The following is a 17,975-nucleotide window of genomic DNA, read 5'->3' on the forward strand; positions in this document are numbered from 1 at the left end:
AGATGCTCACTTGCTGTAAACAGATTTGTTGAAGTTGTATTTAAAACTGGAACGGAACAATTTTAAAATTGTAAGCTTGATCAGAAAATTGTCTATTGGAAACGTTAAATCTCAGCCAGTAGAAAGAGCCAGGCTTTACAGACAAGGCTTATACAAAGCCCTCCGTGACCGCGATGCTGTATTTAAAAGCAGAATTTTTAGTACCAGAGAAGCAAAGATGTTTACGATACCCCACTTAAGAGGAAAAGCACTTGTCTTGGTTTTTTTCAGAAAGGTCACATATATGATCCGGTAGCATTTCACTCAAATTGAAACACTATCCTGGACACATGCAGACTGTGCATGTCTGTGGCAAGCCTACCATGAGAGATTTCCACGAGTAACAGATTGGTCATTAGCCTGCCCCTATTTAGTGTCATTGTGGAAAATTGGCTCAGCAGAGGGGTTTGAGAGAGAGAAGTGTTATAATCGGAAGGCAAAAGAGTCATCCATTGCTGCAGCAAGCATTGCCTGAATTTCCACCTTTAATCTTGGTGATACCTGTCCTCTTAAGAGCACATCAGTATTCCATCTTTATTTTTATGTATGTGATCTGAAAGATGCTGTTTCAGCTGTGAAGCATTTCAGCTAATTGTTTAAAATGCCTCCATAAGCTCCAGCCCCAGCTGGTTGAGGTGCCTGGAACAAGGCTGTCCTATTCAAGAAGTGCTTGTGTGTTGCAAGGAACTGTTCATTATTTTAATCATCTTCTTGCATTTTGCATAAAGCCACAAAAAGATTGTCATTGGCAGTTAATCTGATGCAAATTCTTGTCTTGTCTCCTAGGACTTTTATTCAGGCAATTATTCTTGTGGGGTCAAAAGTTGAACCTAAGGCTATGTATAAGTCCTGATAATTTTTAACTTTGTGGTGCAGTTTAATCATACAGATTTTCATTCTTCATTTACAGGCTGTGCACAGGGTGAAATCCTTTTCTTAAGGAACACTGTTTAACTGCTACTAGATTGCAATCATGTTAATGGAAACTGCTTATCTAAGTAATTATATACTTATGTGTATGACCTCAATAATGTTACTGCAAGTTTCTCAGCAGCAAGCCCTATTCTAGCTGTGCAGGATTCCATCTCTGAAGGCAAAAGAAAATTGTGACTCCCAAGCAGCTTGAATTCTTTGGAGCACAACCAGCAATGTCACAATTCTGGTGATTTGGGAAACTGTTGACTCGGTCACAACAGCCACCTTGCAGGAAAACTTGATCTCAATATAACATGAGCTTTGATTACACACAAAAGATGACCAAGACCTTCAGGACTTGTCCCACACTTTTATCTGTAAGCAAATCACTCTTCACTCTTGGATGTCACTTTTCGCATGTGTTGTCTTAAGGGGTCCGGTTTTCTTTTCTGAAACACAAGTTACTGCTTTTATTGGAACATCTAGAGCCTACAAGTGATTTATGTTCTCACACATTGAGATTCAATTTGTAAATAATCCAAGTGGCCCAGAAGTCAAAGTGATTCCATTAAATGTAATCTCACGTGGTACCTCCTCTCAAGTAAATGTCTAAGCAAATGGATATGTTTGTTAATTCCTGTCAATGGATGCATTATAATGGTACCCACTGTTACACTTGTATTTTAGTGGACATCCTCTGCAATGTCAGTCGTGGATCAGTCTGTCCTGCCTTAAAAGCGATAGGCATTACTATATACTGAAATAAGTATTAATCACAAATGTTAATGATTTGGATGCAGAATCTGCTTTGCAGAATTTGCCTCCTAGATTGATAATAGCACTCTTGTACTGAAGACGAAGACAACTCCCGCAGTGATATTTCAGATGGTGTCTGTGTGTCATCACCCCTTTTAATTTACATACATACAGGCAGGTTAATCAGGAATTACCTGGCTGTCATTAATTCCAGTTTCCATTACTGTCAAAGACTCATTAACGCTTCAGAGACTCTGTCTTTCAATTATTTAGATACTTTGCATACTAAGCAGTTCTACCTTTCCTTTTATATCTCTTTAAGCCTCTTCCAGGCAAAATGCACTCCCTCCTTAAAAACAGTGAGAGTTCATTTAACACTTTGTTGCTTACTAGCATACCTTCACTGACGCAACAGCTATGAATGTTCCAAACATCATTGCATTTTTCAGTTAATAGTGATTTCAGGCTGATTCTTTAATCTTCTGATATGTGAACTAACTCTTAGTTAGTTTAAAAGCAATTTATTTGCTTTTGATACAGAAATGGATAGCTCCTGGCTCTCATCCGGTATCATGTTCTTTCCCAAATTGCAGCATTTCTTTCTCCATGAAGACTGCCCATTGCCATGCACTATGCAGCATTTGTGGTTTAAGTAGGTACAAAATAAATGTCTGGGATTAGAAATTTCCAATCTGCAGCTTAATTCAGTATCAAGAAACTTCATGGGTTTTAGATATAAGCCATCGCAGGAATAAAATATATGAATTTCCATTCTTCCTTAGTATCAAAGCTATTATTAGAAAATTTAACTCCGGCCACTGTACTCCCTGTCTTGGAAAATGCACTTCAGTCAAAGCATTTTACTTCCTGTGGCCAAAATTAAGAGTTCGTGGTCACCTCAATTGAAAAGTATTTGTCTACAGCTACTTCAGTTCCTCTGAAAGCCAGATCTTCAGACGCATTTTATATGAATTCATGCCCCTAAGATAGCTATGTTTTTAAAGCTGTTTAAAAACTCAAGTTAAATTGTTTATATTTTTGCAATAACAAATATTCACAGCATTGACTACAATATCCATTCTACACGTACATATAACCCAGAGGTTCTTACAAGTCTATGTGCAATCATACAAATTTGTTCGTTTGCATATTAAATGAGACATTAGCAGCCCTCTAAGTTTTTAATGAAGAGGTGTGTATTCTGGTATTACTTGCAGAGTTGTTACTCTGGTAGTATGAGTTGCTATAGACTTTCCTGTAAGATCTAAGCTGACATTGTAAGGTTGTCATTTTAGCTCCAGTTCAATATTGGCTTGGTTTAATTTATGCTAAGAGAAGTTCATTAGCTAAACACTGACAGTCTTCTTCAGCCAGTTTTGCAGGAAAGCAGTTCCCACCCAACACTGAAATGTTCTATTTGACTGTTCTTTATACTTTTTGTTGCTATTTAGAATGCTGCAGCACCAGTGCACAGAAATCCCACTGTACAGGGTGACCTTGATATCTAGAAGATTGAAACCTGAAATTCCACACACTCACAGGGTGCCAAATGTCAATACACTGTTATGATATCTACATTGTATCTGCTTGCCTGACAGTTAAGCATGCTTAAAAATCACATCAGCACACCACATCGTCTAGTTTAGGTGTTGAACATCTGATAAACACAATTCTAAAACAGCTGCATGTTACAGTCACCTCAGGTTTCGGTAAAACCTGCAATATCCACAGGCATTATTCAGCAAAATATGGTGCATTCAAGACACAGCCCAATACAGCAGCAATGTTACAGATGCATACGACACAACAAATGCTTCTGCAGGTTAACAAGGTACATTTTTAGTGGGACAACATTCTGAATTTCCAAGGGAATGTCCACTCAGTAGGGTCACTGCCTCTACATAAATGTTTGGCACAGGTCCACCTCAAATTGGAATTTTCTTTAGAAATCTCTACTATAGTTTCACTAGAAGGGAAAAAGGAGATGACCCTCAGAGCAGAATAACCAGACATTATTTCAGTGCTCATTTCACAGCTATCTTAGAGGTGCCAAGACGGAGGCTAACAAATATTAGCTCAGCTAAAAGGACGACGGTTACAAAAAAGGAACTAAACCACAAAGTTTAAGGGGGAAGCTAACCTTTCAGCATAGGTGAATATCTAGTGAAACAGATGCAAGACATAGAACTACTACACAAGAGGTGTTTGAATTGATGCCAAGTCTGACAGAGAAGGGGAAGAGCACCTTTGGTCAAAGGCTTGCCAAGATTAAACTAAAGTTGCCAGGGGAGGGGAACGTCAGTCCATCCCTGTTTGTCCAGTCCTCCTACCAGTTTGGTGCCAATGCCAGCAAGAGATGCTTAGAGCCTGGAGGGGAATCACAGGGCAGTGGGGGAGCACCTGAAGAGCAGCATAAGGGAATTCCACGTGCTGCAGCCGGTAAGGTTCATCGGAGGCCCAGCTGAAGTGCCTCTGTGCAAGCACACATAGCATGGCGAATAAACAAGAGCAGTTAAAGTCATGCACATGCCTGCAGGGCTACAGTCTGACTGGAATCATGGAGATGTGGTGGGGTCACTCTTATGGCTGGAGTGTTGGAATAGGAAGGACAGGCAGGGGAAGAGAGGAGAGGGTGTCCCTCTATGTCAGCAACCAGCTGGAGTGCATGGGGCTCCATCTGGGGATGGATGAGGAGCTGACTGAGAGCTTATGGGTCAGGATTAAAGGGAAGGCAGGGACAGGTGACGTTACAGTGGGGGTCTGGTACAGGCCACCCGACCAGGAAGACCAAGCAGATGAGGCCCTTTACAGACAGATAGGAGCTGCCTCACATTCACAAGTTCCCATTCTCATGAGGGACTTCACCCACCCCAGTACCTGTTGGGAGAACAACACAGCAGGGCATAGGCAATCCAGAAGGTTCTTTGAATGTGTTGATAACTTCCTTATCCAAATGATAGAGGAGCCAATGAGGAGAGGTGCCATGCTGGACCTTTTTCTCACCAAGAAGGAGGGGCTGGTGGGGAATGTGAAGCTTAAAGGCAGCCTTGGCTGCAGTGACCACGAAATGGTGGAGTTCAAGATCCTTAGGGCAGCAAGGAGGGTGCACAGCAAGATCACTACCCTGCACTTCAGGAGAGCAGACTTTGGCCTCTTCAAGGATCTGCTTGGTAAAATATAATGGGATAGAGCCCTGGAGGGAAGAGGCACGCAAGAAAGCTGATTAAAATTCAAGTATCACTTCCTCCAACCTCAGCAGCAATGCATCCCAACAAAGATGAATTTGGGCAAAAAATCCAGGAGGCCTGCATGAACAAGGAGCTCCTGAACAACATAAAACATAAAAATGAAGCCTACGGGGCAGGGGAATTAAGGACAGGTAGCCTGGGAAGAATACAGAAAAACTGTCCAAGCAGTCGCAGATCAAGTTAGGAAACTTAAAGCCATGACAGAATTAAATCTGGCCAGGGATATTAAGGGCCACAAAAAAGCTTCTACAGGTACATCAGTGATGAAGGGAAGACTAGGGAAAACGTGGGCCCTCTCCAGAAGGAAACAGGAGATGGGATAGGGGGAAGACTGAGGTACTCCGTGACTTTTTTTTCTCCATCTCCACTGGCAAATGCTCCAGCCACACACCCAAGTCACACAAGGCAAAGACAGGGACTAGGAGAATGAAGAACTGCCTGCTGTAGGAGATCAGGTTCAAGAGCATCTAAGGAACCTGAAGGCGCACAAGTCCATGGGACCTGATGAGATGTATTTGCAGGTCCTGAGGGAACTGGCAGATGAAGTGGCTAAGCCACTATCCATCATATTTGAGAAGTTGTGGCAGTCTGGTGAAGTTCCCACAGACTGGAAAAGGGAAAATGTAATCCCCACTTTTAAAAAGGGAAATAAAGAAGACCAAGTAAACTACAGGCCAGTCAGTCTCACTTCAGTGCCCAGCAAGATCATGGAGCAGATCCTCCTGGAAACTATGTTAAGATAGATGGAAAGTAAGGAGGTGATTGGTGATGATTGGTGACAGCCAACATGGCTTTGCTAAGGGCAAGTTGTGCCTGACAAATATGGTAGCCTTCTATGACAGGGTTACAGCATTGATGTATCAGGGAAGAGCAACTGATGTCATCTGCCTGGACTTGACACTGTCCTACACAACATCCTTATCTCTAAACTGAAGAGACATGGATTTGACAGATGGGCCACTCAGTGGGTAAGGAATTGGCTGGATGGCTGCACTCAAAGAGTTGTAGTCAACAGCTCGATGTCCAAGTGGAAACTGGTGATGAGTGGCATTCCTCAGGGGTCTTTACTGGGTCCAGTGCTGTTCAGCATCTTTGTCAGCAACATGGACAGTGGGATCGAGGGCACCCTCAGCAAGTTTGCCGATGACACCAAGCTATATGGTGTGGTTGACACGCTGGAGGGAAGGGATGCCGTCCAGAGGGACTTCCACAGGCTGGAGAGGTGGGCACATACAAAACTCATGAAGTTCAGTAAGGCCAAGTGGAAGGTCCTGCACATGGGCTGGGGCAATCCCAAGCACAAATACAGGCTGGGTGGAGAATGGATTGAGAGCAGCCCTGAGGAGAAGGACCTGGGGGTGCTGGGGGACAAGAAGCTCAACGTGACCCGGCAGTGTGCGCCCGCAGCCCAGAAAGCCAACCGCATCCTGGGCTGCATCACAAGAAGCGTGACCGACAGCAGGTCCAGGGAGGGGATTCTCCCCCTCTGCCCCGCTCTCATGACCCCCACCTGCAGCACTGTGTCCAGCTCTGGGGCCCCAGCAGAAGAAGAACGTGGGCCTGCTGGAACGAGCCCAGAGGAGGCCACGAAGATGATCAGAGGCCGGAGCACCTCTCCTACAGACAGGCTGAGAGAGTTGGGGTTGTTCAGCCTGGAGAAGAGAAGGCTCCGGGGAGACCTTGTAGCAGCCTCCCAGCACCTAAAGGGGCCGACAAGAAAGCTGGGGAGGGGCTTTTGACAAGGGCACATAGCGACAGGGCAAGGGGGAATGGCTGGAAGCTGAAGGAGGGCACATGGACATTAGATATGAGGAAGAAATTCTCCCCTGTGAGGGCGGCGAGGCGCTGGCCCAGGCTGCCCAGAGCAGCTGTGGGTGCCCCATCCCTGGCAGTGCCCAAGGCCAGGCTGGACGGGGCTGGGAGCAGCCTGGGCTGGTGGGGGGTGTCCCTGTCCGTGGCAGGGGGGCTGGGAACGGATGATCTTTAAGGTCCCTTCCAACCCACACCATTCTATGAAACATATATGGTGAACAAACTCTTCTCCGATTCATGCAAATGCAAGCTTGGCATGTTGTTCAAAGAGAAAACCAGCAACGTTAGGTTCAGATCCAAAGTCTAAGCTGGAAGGGCTGCAAAAACTAACCAAGCAGATGACACAGATCTCTAAGCAGAATTACATGAAAGTTGTGGCCAATGAGAGAGAAATGTATGACACTTCAAACACTGAATCTGAAACAAATTTCAGGTGTCCTACACCTGTGCAATGCTGTTCCCTGTGACAGCAGCAGCAGGGCTCCCAAAAGCTCTGCCTGCAACTGGTGACTGCAGCAATCGCTGCTCAGGCATACACTGGCCTTTTAAAGTGGCCAGGAATTGTTTAGCTGGTATTAGTGGCCTGGAGCTTTGGTTCAGAGAGAACAATAGGTGTACTATTTTAGAGGCATTAAAGGTATTAGTGGCAAATCTGCATCGTGCGTTGTTTACCGCTGTACCAGTGGTACTAGACAGGAATTGAAAATTACTGCAACAGGCTGCTTGTTTTGAAACCCTCCATGCCATAAGTGAAAACATGATTCTTATTGTGGCCATCATTATAAAGACAGCGGTATTAATCAGCATTTTCTGGTTTTGAAATTAAAGAAAATAATAATATACTTCCATAAACTTTGCTGTTGCACTCCTCAAAAATCAATTATAGCTCATCTGAACCATATATATGATTATTCATTTAATAAGGAGTTACACTTTGATCTCTGCAGATTTTATATGAAAACCAAATATTTTCACATTAAGTGAACAGACATGTAGAATATTTTAATTAGAGAATTATTTAAATTAGTGGGAAAAACCAGCAGCTAAAACCAATGCAGTTGTATTTTTATAACAACCTCAATATCTCTTTCCATTTCACTTGGCAGAAGCAAAGATAAACATATTAAGCCTTTAAATGGATTCTTATGGGAGATGAAAAACTTGATTGATCAAAATATAACAGGATACCTCTGCTGACACATCTTCCCAAGTTCAGATGTGCATGCAATTGTGTGTCTACTTTGAACACGCAGTGAAAGGAACCATGATACCATCACAGTTATGTATTGCAAACTCATAGCTCTGTGCTACAAAAGCCTTGCAGCCAGAAACAAACAGGGCAGGTGGGGGGTCCCAGGTTTTTCCCCACCAACCCTTCCCCAGGGTCCTGCACCCAAATCTGGGTCCCTCCTAGAGGTGCAGGGACAGGTTTATGCTAGTGCCACTTCCTCCTGCTCCTCCCGTCAGCAGTAGCACTGATGTAACTTCCAGAGGAGGACAAGAGGCACCACAGTAACTGCCACAGCATTAGCAGCATTTATCCCAAAGCTGAGGGCAGATTTATTAGCTGTTTGACCCAGGCTACTTTTTCTTTCCAGTCAGGTGAGGGTGATACTTGTAAAGTTCCCAGCCATGGATATGGGGATCTTAGGAGCTAAAATCCTATTGAGAAACATGGCTAAGAGCTGAGACTGCATTTCCAGCTATTCAGGTCATTCTAGCGTGACCCAAACCACAAGAATATCAAAGTGCAGCATGGTACACAGGACCTGCAAAATACAGCTCTAGATATACTGTGTTTTGGTCAGCTTTCAATTAAGAACTTTCTATTTCAAGAAAACTTCACAGAAAACAACGAAGAAACTGTAATTAAAATAGTCTTAATTTTACCTCCATTTCAAAGTTTGACCAACTTATCTTAGATTTAAGACAATGAGTGCAAAATGAAACTTGTAGACATAAACTGACCCTTGCTAATCTCTCAAACTGAAACCAACAGCGATGGCACAAAGCTGGTACAAACGACAGTGATCATCTTCAGAATGAATCCAGTAATCACCAACTTAACAGCTACCAGATTTACTCAGTCCTGTTTTTCTCAAATACTAGTGTCTTAATGCTATTGCAGGTGTATCATCCTAATGTAACAAAAAATCCTCTTTTACGTACTGAGAAGTATATACTCTCCCACCTTAAAGTAAGGTACTTACATACACTTTAGCAACACGTTTTACGCTATAATTTTTCAAAGTCAAGGCCAATCATGCGATGAAACAGCAATGCAAGTATGATGAGTGAATAACCATATCCCAGTAAGGCAGAAAAACCTTCCTGTTGCTTCCTATTGTGGTTTTCCTATACCTTGCTTTTACCTCCCAAAGAATGCAGTGTTTAGAGTAACCAAGTAATTCAGAAAAAGCTACGTAGATATTTTCAACCCAAATGTAGGCCATTTTTAAGACCAACTCCACACAATCTCTCTAAGGAAGGCTGCCAAAAATGAGGCCCACCTTCTACTTAGAAGTGCTATTGGTTTTCTATGAACCGTCGGGTGGCTGCAGGTGCTAACTGTAACTACATGTGTTAAGACCAGATTCAAACCTTTTCTCACATTTATTTTAAGCAGCAGTTGGTCTCCACGGAGCTGTAAAATCAAATTTACCGCTGACTTTACATTACAGCTGCAATCCTGCAGCATACTTTACCAAGAAGCAGTTTGGCATGCAAATGTGTAAGTGACAACATAATGGGAAGCTGGAATTCAGCTGATTATAGTTATTCTATTCCTTAAGTACTTTTCTTCTAAGTTAGCATAATTCTCTATTGCATTTTAAATTCTAACATTTTAGATCACAGAATAATCCAATATTCACTAATCTGATTAAACTTCCATTTCCTTTGACCCACACTTCTCCAAATCATCTACACATTTCACAGTGCACGCTTCTAACGAAACCTGCAGCACACGCTCCAGTTGCAACATGCGCCGTCACTCTGAGCAAGGTGAAAGCCACAGCTGGGACTCAGATTTTAAACAGCTATTTCAGCCCAACAGCAGACAGCAGCAGGACCTCAGTCATAAAACTGTGGAATTTATTAGATTCACAGAAAATGAAACTGCCCCCAGAAAGTTGCATACACATCACTGAAGATTAGATTTTTAGTGTGGTTGTTTTAATAATATGAAATATAAACTTATACTTATTGGCAATATTTTATAATTTATTTTGTATCTAAAATGTTTTCAATGATGGTAGAGTTCAATTGCTCAATTTGGTATGTTTAAAATAGAACAAACACTTCAGAAAAACATAACAAAAATGAGTTGTAATTTGGTTTTGTCTCACAACAGGCATCTTTCTGTTAATAACTCCCTGTTGATGGATGTGGGTTACACCACAAATTTTATAGTTTTCATCATATAAGGATCTTTCAATGTAAATCCACAAGTGTTTCCTTTACACTGTAGCAGAAAATAACCACTTTCTACAAATCAAATATTAACATAGCAAAGCAAATTGCAAACCTGGTGAGTGCACTTATTTACTGGGCATCAGTTCTCAAGAAAACTACTTTCTACATTCCTGTACAGACTTCAAATCTAAGTTTCTCTCTTGTCAAAACAGAACTAAACCAAACAAGCTCCCACACTCAGGAAAAGTTTGAAATTGCTTACCTTGAAGAAGCTCCGAAGAAAATACATTATGCTTAGCATTTTGGAAGGTTTGAAATGAGGAATTGTTCAATCTTTAGAACATCCAAGGCCTGGGTGAATTCCTACACTCCTGCTGTGTCTTTAGTTACATGCTTTCTTGTTGCTATTTTGGACGGTCTTAGTACAAGGGAAGCATATGAGCCATGCCAGGAGCTTATGCTAAGGAGTTGCATAACAATTAGGGCTTATCTGTGCTGCGCTCTACAGTACAGCAATGCAAACAGGTTTGTTCACAGTTTACTAGCCCCAGAACACTTCTACTAGGCATGCCCAGAATGATGCCATTGTATTTGCTAAAGAAACTAAAGCTATTTGTGAGTGCTTCTAAAAGAACTGGAACTACAAAGGACAGCACATGTTCTCTTACATCCCCCCCAGCTTTTGCTTTTGCCAACTGCAAGTTCAATCAGTGTGTATTATGCTTGCTGCAGCGTTTAAAAGCAAAGGCTCCCACAGTATGAGCTTTCTAGTTGCTATCTTTAAAGGTAAGGGAAAATTTTATAACAAGTCTTTTGAAGTGCAGAAGAGTAAACGCAATTTCAGTTTCTTCTTTTTTCTCACTTGACATTGAAGTCCCTTAAAGATTATCTGTGCTTCAGTAACGCTCAGCAACACAGAGGTGCAACCTATGCCACACTGCAAAGAATCTATCAACATTTAGCAGCCAGGACTGAGAGTTACAGGTAGTCTGCTCACAGTGCACTTAGAATTAAAGGCAACTACTGAGTGCAAGCAAGTTCTCAGAAAGGGATCACTCTGCATTACAGCAACTGTCAGGCACAGCCTGATACTGCATGCTTTCATTTATTTTTTAATCTAACTTCAGCTTATATTTGAACTATTCAAACCACACACTCTTAAAATCTTTACACCAGGAAGAGGTGTTTTAGGGAGGTGCTCCAGAGTAGCTTCCGATGCTCCATGCTGCTGGGCACAGGGAAGAAAGACAGAGAGATGTGCAGTGCACCCAGCACAGCAGGGTGGAAGGAGGGACACAATCCCCCACCATGGTTGCTGCTCCAGCACTCGCCCAAGACTATCACCAGCTCTAACCTAAAACATACTCTTTTACCTGCTCAGTGCAATTGGGATCTTGGCAGCATCACCCCCTCCAGTAAGCACATCCCCCAGTTGCCCTGGATTTGCAACACTACAAACCCCTCTACAACTTCCAGCAGCTATTCTTCCTGTTAGTCTATTTCAATTAGAAATATTACTGTTCTGGTAGTACATGTAAATAAGACATTTATGCACAAATCAAATACTTCAGAGCAGGAAGCCATATTTTACCATGTACACATTTTTTCTGCCATTGTGGGACCTGCATATGTTAAGCATAATACTGCCATAGGGAAGGGCACACCTAACTTGTTAGAAACCAGGCCAGTAATTTCTAAATTGCAACATAAGGTGCAAATGCAATATAACCTGTGGTTTGACTTCCCAAAGGACAATGCTGCTGCATGAAGCTTGCTTCTGCCATCTCTCATGATTTCATGGATAAAAGACATACAGAAGATTTTTCCTTTAAATCTTAGTTCTAAAAGACATACATGTGTCAATATTATACACATCCAGCAATCATTTCAAGTAAACTTGGCCTACAATTTGGGATGAAAATTGCAAATAAAAATTCTAAAAAGTCTCAAAAAATTTCACAATGCAATATTAGTTTTTAAAAAATCTCCTTGGAGGCAAAAGGGCCTGGCTCAAGAGTTTTCAATGCTTTTATTTGTTAATTCTTAAGTTTAAATTATTTTGAAGGATTACTTTTCATGATTTATCCTGAAATTACTGTAATTCCTTTAAACCCCGCTTATTCAAGAAATTGCAGGTAGACTTATACTTCCTCCATGCCTCTCCTGGTACTGACTCAATGGACACAAGGTTCAGCTGAAGCATTCTTTGCCCAGGCCCTGACTTCAGACTCTTTGGGCAGAAGGAAATGCCCACTAAGATGACTCCAGCTCTGAGGTGCCTTGGTATTTATCTTTCACAAGTGAAAAGGAAGATAAAGATTTATTCACATATGAATTAAGGGGGTTTTAATAAGAATCAATCTATGCATATGAAAAGCCAGATTTTTGCTGCCCAATTTTTATCTACCAGTATTTCTAATATCTACAGAAGTGCCTGTGTTGTGAACAACATGCCAGAAGCAGGTCATTGCTGCTAGCCAGGGGGGTTGCCCTAAGAAACCGACTCCCCTTTCAGTTGCTTATCTTTTCTGAAATGAAGGTTAAAGCTCAATTGCCTATCACTCATGCTGTTCTTCCCTGCTTTACTTGTTTGTGGGCTGGAAATAAGGATGTTCCTTTTCTGTAAATCAGCTGAGATCTTTTCTTCAGATTGGTACATTTCTTGGACTGTTTTACTTCACCACATAGGATGGGCAAATTGCAGAGTATTCCTGTAATCCTGCAATTCCTTAAAGACAACACTACTATTAATGGAGCTCTGCTGTCCAAAACTTTGTAAAATTTACAAGAAACTTTCTAGAAATCAGGCCTTTGTGAGTATGCATCATAACATATGATTACAGAGCTACATAAGCCCTTTTACGTTCCTGAAAAACACAGGTTGTATCAGGTGCCCGTGCATGGCAGCTGGCTGCAGGGCTGCACCTTCTTGATGAGGAGCGGCTGGGGCTGCCCCGTACCAGGCACAGCAGGTTCCAGTGGTCCCAGGGCAGGGCATGGCTGGGTCTCTCAGAGGAGCTGGAGGACCCCCATGACAGAGTGCTTAAGAAAGGGCCAAAGGCCACCCAACAGCAAGGGGTGAGGGACAAGGTGTGAGAGCCAGCCCTGTGGGCAGCAGGGTCACAGCAGGAGGTGTCGCCAGGGCCTGGGCAGGCTCCCCTGCGGTCCCAGGGGAGCCCACGCTGCAGCAGGTTTGTCCTAAAGGAACCGCAGCCTGTGGGAAGGACCCACACGGGAGCAGGGAGGAGGAGTGTGAGGAGGAAGGAAGAGCAGAGAGGGACTGTTGCTGGCTGACTGCAACCCCTCAATCCCCTTCCACCAGCCAGGGGAGAGGTGGAGGCGTTGGGAATGAAGGAGTGAACTTCGACCCTGGGGGGAAAAGAGGAGAAGTGGAGGGAAGGCATTTCAGCTGTTGTCTTTGTTTCTCATAGGTAATAGATTAATTTTTCTAAAATTGCACCTGTTTTGCCCATTAATTTTTCTAAAATTACGTCTGTTTTGCCCATAACAGTAATTGGTAAGTGTCTTCCTCAATCCATGAGCTTTTTCATCTTATTTTCTCCCGGTTCTCTTGAGGGGGGGGAGTGAGAGAGCAACTGGGTGGGCGTCTGGCAGCCAGCCAACATCAATCCACCGCAGAGGACAACTACAAACAGACCTAATGGCATTAAAGAGAATCTGTAACCTGAATTAATTTGTCTTATGATATCTGCAAACATCTAAAAGATCTCCCCCCTTTACCTTACATCTAATAAAGAAGTCTCTGACAGTAACTTTGATTAGCAAATCTATTAAAAGCTTTCTGATGCCCAAAATTTTGCATCTAGAACATCAGCCTACTGCCAGCAGACTGGGGTTTCTTCATAGCTAACCTTTCACAGTTTTCCCCCCCTCCCCTTAAAAGCAAACAACGGGTTCCCAGGAGTTTACTATTACCAAGTCCATTTTCAGAGTGAGTTTATCAGTTAACAGAAATTTCACTTGCAAAACTGTGGTGAACATTTTTTCAGCATATGATTCTGAGGTTTCATTTGGTCAATGAGGATTTATCATCTTTGGTACAAGCATAGAGCTGTTATCCCTGAAGTGTCCAGGGCCATCCACTGTTGGCACTTTTCCTACTGGTCCACTATATAAATCTACAAGTCTTTTCTGCTTTTTAAAGAACAGCAGCTGGAAACTGTCACTGACTCATAGAACAAAATATCCATTTTGCCTTTTGCCACCACAGTAAAAAAAATACCGTTTAAACTGACATGGCCTTCAGCAGATTAGGTACTATGGGGTGCCTGGACCAAAGCATCTGTTTAAAGTTAGGTACCAAAACCTTGCAGAGCACTGAGACTAGGATTTTCTAAAGGCAAACAATTGGCACTGGAACTCCACTACTGTACTGGTGGAAGGCTTTTCTTCCCATGATTTCAATTCTTTGACTACTTCATGTAGCATTCACCTGGGTTAGTTTAACGTAATTGGGTATTATATAGATTTTATCATGTTGGCTTTCAAACCAACTAAATGTTAGAATACGTGTTGATGTCATTCCAGCTTTATGGCTGCAAAGGTCAAAGGTTGCCTTTCTGCCCCTTCTGAGAGTATCATATGCTTCTGTAAGATTCCTCCAAGGAACAACAATTTTGCCCAATATTGTCTTCCCCTTAGAGTACGAAGCCCAGAGACTTCATTTTTTCATGTCAGTAAAGACATAACCATCCTCTATCAAAAAAGGCATTGAATATGGCTCAGCAGAACCTTAATTTATATCCCCAGGCTCTCATAGTTTGAAACAAAAAGCTCCAACAATGAAGACTTTTAAGCTGTCACCCTGACCTGGGCAGTAAGGGACATACTGCAGGCAGCCATCACTAACAGCCTGAGCAAGATGACTTAAGTGACAAAACAGGTATTCTAATTTCTGAATGATCATGTCAGACACTTTCATCTCCAGTGTAATTGCTTATTTGCCTTTAGGCAGTTCATTTGATTACCATTATCATAAAAATACACCTCTTGATGCAGCCCAACATGTTCGTTCAAGTACTCTTCAAATCTTTCTGAATTTCCCTCCTGTAATCAAAATATTTAAATTTTCTGTCTTCATAGAAGGTAGGAGATTCTGGGCGTATAATGGGAAACTGTACCTTTGGGAGCTGAGATAGGTATTTCTGAGCTTTACCACAGCCTCGGCTCTCAGCTGGGTAAACATTTGTGCTGCTAAGCCAGAGGTCTCCATGCACCAACACTGTCCACCATTGCCCAGCAAAATCCCATTGCTTCCAGACATCAGTAAACAGCAACTAAGTTAGAACTTCTCAGGCTATGCCTTACATGACAGGACAGTTTACAAGCTGGTTTTAAATATGAGCTTCTAAAGAAACATAATAAACAAAATCTGAGTAGCAAAAGCCGTGGATCAAACTTGCAAGGAATTTGGTCAATAATGGCACCAGCACTGATTTCTGTCAAAGTATGTATGGGGACTTGCTGGTGCTGCCACAAGGAGAAGAAATGCCACTGCTGTCACTTCTTACTCAGTGACTTCCTCAGACACTTCCCCTACCCACAGGCAGATAAAGATATTTTTACTGCAGTTTGACACCTCCACTCAAGACTGACCCCGGACTGTGAGACACAGCAGCCTTGCTATGAATCTTGCAAAATTAATTCAGAGCTGATTAGATCGCCAAAGTTCTCTTCTAAACTAGTGTGGTGGATTGACCCTGGCTGGATGCCAGGTGTCCACCAAAGCTGCTCCATCACTCCCCTCCTCAACCAGACAGGGGACAGAAAATATAACAGAAAAGCTCATGGGTCAAGATAAGGACAGGGAGATCACTCAGCAATTTACCATCACAGGCAAAAGAGACTCAGCCTGGGGAAATTACTTTCATTTATTCCCATTTGAATCAGAGTAGGATAATAAGAAATAAAACCAAAACCTAAAAAACACCCCTCCCTTTTTCCCAGGCTTAACTTCACTCCAAATTTCTCTGCCTCCTCCCCTGCAGCAGCACAGAGGGACGAGGGAACAGTGGTTATAGTCAGTTCATTACATGTCTCCACCGCTCCTTCTTCTGTAGTGGGAGGACTCCTCACACTCTTCCCCTGCTCCAGCATGGGACCCTCCCGTGGGAGACAGTTCTCCATGGACTTCTCCAGAGCGAGTCCTTCCCATGGGCTGCAGTTTTTCATGAACTGCTCCAGTGTGGGTCCCTCCCACAGGGTGCAGACCTTAGGAACAGACTGCTCCAGCCCGGGTCCCCCAAGGGGTCACGAGTCCTGCCAGCAAACCTGCTCTTGTGTAGGCATCTCTATCCATGGAGCCACTGGTCCTGCAAGAAGCCTGCACCGGCATGGGCTTCCCATGGGATCACAGCCTCCTTCAGGCATGAGGTCCTCCACGGGCTGCAGGGGGATACCTGCTCCCCCCGTTAACCTCCACGGGCTGCAGGGGGATACCTGCTCCCCCCGTTAACCTCCACGGGCTGCAGGGGGATACCTGCTCCCCCGTTAACCTCCACGGGCTGCAGGGGGATACCTGCTCCCCCGTTAACCTCCACGGGCTGCAGGGGGATACCTGCTCCCCCGTTAACCTCCACGGGCTGCAGGGGAATACCTGCTCCCCCATTAACCTCCACGGGCTGCAGGGGGATACCTGCTCCCCCGTTAACCTCCACGGGCTGCAGGGGGATACCTGCTCCCCCATTAACCTCCACGGGCTGCAGGGGGATACCTGCTCCCCCGTTAACCTCCACGGGCTGCAGGGGGGGACAGCCTGCCTCACCATGGGCTTCACCACAGGCTGCAGGGGAACCTCTGCCCTGGCACCTGGAGCACCTCCTGCCCTCCTGCTCTGACATGGGGGTCTGCAGGGCTGTTGCTCTCACATAGTCTCACTCCTCTCTGCAGCTGCAATGTGTTGCACAGGGTTTCCCCCCCCCCCCTCCCCTTCTTAAATATGTTATCAAGGAGGCTCTACCAATGTTGCTAATTGGCTCGGCCTTGGCCAGTGGCAGAACTGTCTTGCAGCCGGCTGGCATTGGCTCTGTTGGTCACAGGGGAAGCTTCCAGCAGCTTCTCACAGAGGCCACCTCTGTAGCCCTCCCTCATACCAAAACCTTGCCACACAAACTCAATACAACTAGAAGCACAAGTGACATAGAATTAGATGCCTGGTAGCCTACTCCAACAGGAAGCTCTTGCTGTGTGTTTAGAAAATATCTTATTCATGTTCATTTAAAAATCCTCTGCAGTAAAAAGCTAAAAACCAAGTGTGTAATAGTTGCCTCTGACCCTAATAAAGCCAGCAAAATGTATTCCAATCAGCATTTCTAGAAAGAATTTACTGGGTCCAGAGAAAGGCCAGAATGGGAGTACTGAGGTCCCAAACTAAACTCTGCCCTCAAATATGCTCAGTAAACCCCAGACAAATGGAAACTTCAATGCAGTGCAGAAGTAGGCTTCTGCAATTTTTTTTTCCTGTGCTTGTACAGAAGTCCTGCTAGTAGTAAGCCAGTTAGAAGCAGAATGACTGGCTTCTTGATCTACTGTTCTCCACAATCTCCATGGGAGGTGGATGGCAGAGTGCTACCCCATGCAGGTAATGAAAATGACAGGGCATAATGAAGCAGAGTTCAACTATTTTTATTCTTAAAGTTATTCAGAAACTCATGACAACTGTCTCAAAGTTATAACCATTATCTCAGATGCAACTCTGCCATTAAAACCTCTGCCTAGTTGGAAATAGTACTGTGGTGCAAAATGAGAATCCAAGCCATCACTCTCAATGTA

At 43.6% G+C, this 17,975-nt stretch overlaps 1 protein-coding gene across 3 annotated transcripts in view; it reads right to left on the reverse strand.

Annotated features, from left to right (window-relative positions):
• ARHGEF4 (Rho guanine nucleotide exchange factor 4) overlaps positions 1-17,975 on the reverse strand; it is a 228,568-nt gene that overhangs the window by 168,506 nt on the left and 42,087 nt on the right. The window contains exon 1 of one of the 3 annotated variants that reach the window (XM_027779547.2): positions 10,447-10,695. The exons of the other annotated variants lie outside the window; for them this stretch is intronic. Coding sequence (XP_027635348.2) covers positions 10,447-10,485 — 39 coding nt within the window. The 5' untranslated portion in view covers positions 10,486-10,695. Of the gene's footprint in view, positions 1-10,446; positions 10,696-17,975 lie in introns of those variants that run through there. 3 annotated transcript variants of the gene reach the window in all.

Source organism: Falco peregrinus, chromosome 12 (assembly GCF_023634155.1).
Source record: "Falco peregrinus isolate bFalPer1 chromosome 12, bFalPer1.pri, whole genome shotgun sequence".
Lineage (NCBI taxonomy): Eukaryota > Metazoa > Chordata > Aves > Falconiformes > Falconidae > Falco > Falco peregrinus.